This window comes from Colossoma macropomum, unplaced genomic scaffold (assembly GCF_904425465.1).
Source record: "Colossoma macropomum unplaced genomic scaffold, Colossoma_macropomum, whole genome shotgun sequence".
Classification (NCBI taxonomy): domain Eukaryota; kingdom Metazoa; phylum Chordata; class Actinopteri; order Characiformes; family Serrasalmidae; genus Colossoma; species Colossoma macropomum.
The window spans coordinates 7,262,611-7,267,211 of record NW_023494795.1 but is presented as its reverse complement, the minus strand read 5'-3'; the positions used below and the strand labels follow the sequence as shown (position 1 = coordinate 7,267,211).

Here is a 4,601-nt window from a genome sequence, read left to right as displayed (position 1 = left end):
AAACATTTGATATGTTGTCTTTGTACTCTTTTCAATTAAATATAGGGCTTACATGATTTGCATATAATTGCATTTTTTTTATTTACATTTTATTTAGTTCCAACTTTTTTAGAAATAGAGTTGTAATAGAACAACCATGGGTGATTATAATGTAGAAATTTAGTCATAATTTCTGTGCAGTTACCCACATTACTGATTACCCAAGAACTGATGTTATCACCTGAAGAAATGCAGTAACCGAGAAACAAGACGTAAAAAGTTTGCGTTTTACAGCTCCAATACCATTTAGGTTCACTGTTATTACAGCCTGTTACTGCGTCAGTACATATTGCACCTGATTATTTAAAACATAACAGGTGAGAAACAAAGGAAAAACAAGTGAAGTAGTATTTTACAGCTCTAATACCATTTCAGCACAACTACTTCACTGTTTTTGGAATAATAATTAATATTCTAAAATATTATTGAAAAAATATAAAAGAGTTGGGGTAATATTTTGTATAAACAGATAAGATGGACACTGTATAATGCAATATAATATACAATATAAAGAACGTCTAAAGGGGCTACAGTCAGTAACTAGTTGTTTTGTAATTAGAGTTTGGTACCATTGTTTTTTTCATTTTTTACCAACTAGTTATGGCTACAATTACTAACTAGAACAACAAGAAAAATATTTTGGTTAGTATAATTTGTTACAATAATATCATATTATTACCCACTTTTTACCAATAGGTTGTGTTAGTGAGATATTACTGCTACTACTTCTACTACTACTACTACTACTAATAATAATACTAGCAAGATTTTTTTCTTCCAGCAATTTTTAGAAGGCCTTCTTATATCAAGTAAAGATCAATGGTTTTTATTAAAGAGATAAAACTGAATCTGTCAGCTTGATACTTACTTCTACGCCCCTGTCCACTAGAAGATGATACGCCTGTACTAGTAGTCTATAATGTTGAAGGAAACAAAGTAAAACATGGTTCAGTAACAATCCATTAAAAATTTCATGTAAGCGCACACATCACTGAAATGCTGTGATCTGATATGAAAGGGAACTTACCTTGGTTTGGCCAGAGCTGAAATTCTTTAGACTCAATTTTCCTGCCAGTTCTTCACGGATCTGTGATCATAAAACAGATCAATATATATATATATATATTTTTTTTTTAATGTACTGAATATTTAGCCTGAAAATCTTACTTGCATTTGAGAATTGAGTAAGAAAAAGATGGCAAAGAGAGAATAAATACCTTACTATCCAGCAGAATTCCAAACACAAAAATAAAGAAACCCTTTGAAGAGATGAAGAAGACAACTTCACTCATGAAACAGGTCAAACATTTTTTCATAGTTTATCAAGTTTACAGAATCGTCCAGCTATGGAGGCCCATTACCTCCAGGTAGAGAAACAAAAACAATTGCTTGTTTTTGGCAGCAATAGTTATGTCAACACTTGTGTCTTTTTAATTAAATTTGACAGTTTATAATAAAATAATGACTTATTTTTCTCAGGATTTTGGTTTAGATAGTTAAATTAATGATATGTTTCTCCAAAAATGTTACTTATGCTGATATTTTTCACTTGTGTCAAAAAATTTCTTTCAAGTTTCTTGACATCTTGACTTATGTTGAAGTAATGGGTTATCACACTTTGAGAAAGCATGACATTATTCCATAATAAGTCAATATTCTGAGGAATATTTGACATTTAATTTTACATAAGAACTCGAACGTTCAATATACACCAATCAGGCATAACATTATGACCACCTCCTTGTTTCTACGCTCATTGTCCATTTTATCAGCTCCACTTACTATATAGGTGCACTTTGTAGTTCTACAGTTACAGACTGTAGTCCATCTGTTTCTCTGCATACTTTGTTAGCCCCCTTTTACCCTGTTCTTCAGTGGTCAGGACCCCCATTGACCCTCACAGAGCAGGTACTATTTGGGTGGTGGATCATTCTCAGCACTGCAGTGACACTGACGTGGTGGTGGTGTGTTAGTGTGTGTTGCGCTGGTCTGAGTGGATCAGACACAGCAGTGCTGCTGGAGGTTTTAAACACCTCAGTGTCACTGCTGGACTGAGAATAGTCCACCAACCAAAAACATCCAGCCAAAAAAAACAGCGCAACACACACTAACACACCACCACCACATCAGTGTTACTGCAGTGCTGAGAATGATCCACCACCATGGGGGTCCTGACCACTGAAGAACAGGGTAAAAGGGGGCTAACAAAGTATGCAGAGAAACAGATGTTGTAGAACTACAAAGTGCACCTATATAGTAAGTGGAGCTGATAAAATGGACAATGAGCATAGAAACAAGGAGGTGGTCATAATGTTACGCCTGATCGGTGTCGTTAAAAACTGTGACATACTGCTGACAGAAACAAAGAGGAGGGGGAAAAACGATTGGTTGAAATGAGCTTACATGTACAACAGAAATGTTATTTTAAATTTCAGATATTTTAAGGCCATATCAGCAATCAAGACTTAAGTTACAACAGAAATACATGAATAAAACATTAGTACCTGCAGAGAATTGAGGAGGGCAAACACAATGTGAATCCCTAAAGCAGATGACACCATGGTCCCGATGCCGAACGCCCAGGTCAGACCAAAGAGAGGGGTTAAAATGGCCACACATCTGGCAATGACCAATACGGCATGTTTCTCATCTGGCTGAGTGGCGGCACCAGCTCCCCTCCTTAACATCTTACATATGACCACAAGCAGCACCAGGAAGTTTATAGCTACGATACTCAGAGCAGGAATCACAAATGCCAGCATGGCCATTGTTTTTTTCCAGTTCAGCCAACAGGCGTTCTCTTCCTGGATGTATCCTCCACCTCCAGCTGTTGACGCCACAGTGATGACGGCTATGAGTAATGGGGCCCCATAGCCAAGAAAGAATGCTATGACCATCATCACAGGTTTGGACATTCTGGAAAACACCAAAATGGTGCGGTAGAGGAGTAGAAGTGCTGAGAACAACATCCAGAAGAAGAGAGCAAGGTAAAAGAAGTGCATGAAGAACGTTGCTGCACTGCAGGGACCCACTGGTGTCTGTTCTCCTTTGTTAACGATAGCTGCTCCAATGATGAAGCATATGTCCGCAATCAGGAGGGACAGAGCGATGTTGACCATGGAGACGTGGCGCATGTAGGCTGTGTCATTCTTGGTCAAGGGCTTCCATACGATGATCTCAATAATGAGGGCCAAAATTAAGCAGATCATTGAAATGCCGACACAGATGAACGTTATAAAACCTAAAACAAGACTGTCCACAAAAAAAGGTGACATCAGGATCGAGAATGAGGTTGTGTGGTTGCATACACATGTAATCTTTTCAGTTTGATTCGAAAGCTTTATTTCACATCCAGTTGAGTCCCATCCTCCAATCCCGTCCAAAAGACTGTAGTTCCAAAAGACACACTGAGGGCTTCCCAGTGATGTATTTGTAATATCAAAGGTAAGAGAGAGGTTGTAAACTGTATTTTTCACAATAATTGCAGCCACGTCTCCATTGATTTTGGTTTGATTGCCATTGTAAGTTGTATTTCGAACAGGCAAGACATTGTCAAGAGTTGAGAAAACTATGGTGGTGATTGAAGTCAGTCCATTAAACTGTGGGATATCTATCTCTGTAGTGGAATTTGTGCCAAATGTTCCAAAAAACGAACCAGACGTTTTAGTTCTGTTCAGTTGGGTGCTGTTTGTTGTTATGCTGAAGCTTGCGTCTGTTAGTGTGCTCCCCATTTCCTCAGTAGACCTCAGAAGTGCAGAGCTTGCGTTCTCAGTTGTGCTGCCTCTGTTCAACTTCTGCCATGTATTCTGAGCTTGCTTTGACCCAATAATGTCCACTGTTTTTAGGAAATTCTAAAAAATTGAAATATTCATTAAATATAATAAAAACGCACAAAACAACAAATATCAAATTCAAAGTTGCCACAAAACCAGACAAAGACTGTCATACATACCGTCATAATGGGCTTATCGACCCTAAATGACTGTGAGACGTTAGCAATGATTTTTAGTAAGTCCACAGTTGTTAAGACATTCAGAGGAGAATCTGTGATCTTATCAGCAAATGTTTCAGTGACATTTTGGAGGTCAGCCATAAACTGTGGAACATCTGCAGCTTGTAAATTCTACAAAAAGCATAATGGTTTACTATGGATATTCAAAACATTGTATCCGCTCATTGGCTAATGCATTTGATAGAAACAAGAACGTTATATTACCATAGCTCTTTCTAGCAGGTTCTGGAGGGCACGCAAGATACAGTTAGTTTCCTCAATGACCCAGTAACCTTTTGTTGTGTCTGTTAGGTTGGAATTACAGCGAGCCGTCACATTGCCAACGCTGTCTGCATCACAAGCACTAGTCGCATTGTCATTTAATTTCCCACCTCCAAATTGATCACTGTAGCAGAACAAATCTGTGTGGGGGGGTGTGGGGGGGTGAAAGATTAGAAAAAAGGTGGCAAACAAAGCTATTCAAACATAAAAATGTTCTGTCAGAATGTTGAAGAAATGGGTTGATGTAGGGGAGCGCAGAGCATTTATCTAAAATTTTGGTTTACATTAG

At 37.9% G+C, this 4,601-nt stretch overlaps 1 protein-coding gene across 1 annotated transcript; it reads right to left on the bottom strand.

The window, feature by feature from the left end:
• Positions 1 to 839: 839 nt before the first annotated feature.
• On the bottom strand, positions 840 to 4,132 carry LOC118816071 (adhesion G-protein coupled receptor F1-like). Its single transcript, XM_036582580.1, has 5 exons — positions 3,992 to 4,132; positions 2,544 to 3,890; positions 1,257 to 1,298; positions 1,067 to 1,126; positions 840 to 953 (listed from the first exon to the last, which is right to left on the bottom strand). Exons 1-5 carry the CDS (start codon positions 4,130 to 4,132, stop codon positions 840 to 842), a joined length of 1,704 nt encoding a protein of 567 aa, XP_036438473.1.
• Between the last annotated feature and the right edge of the window lie 469 nt (positions 4,133 to 4,601).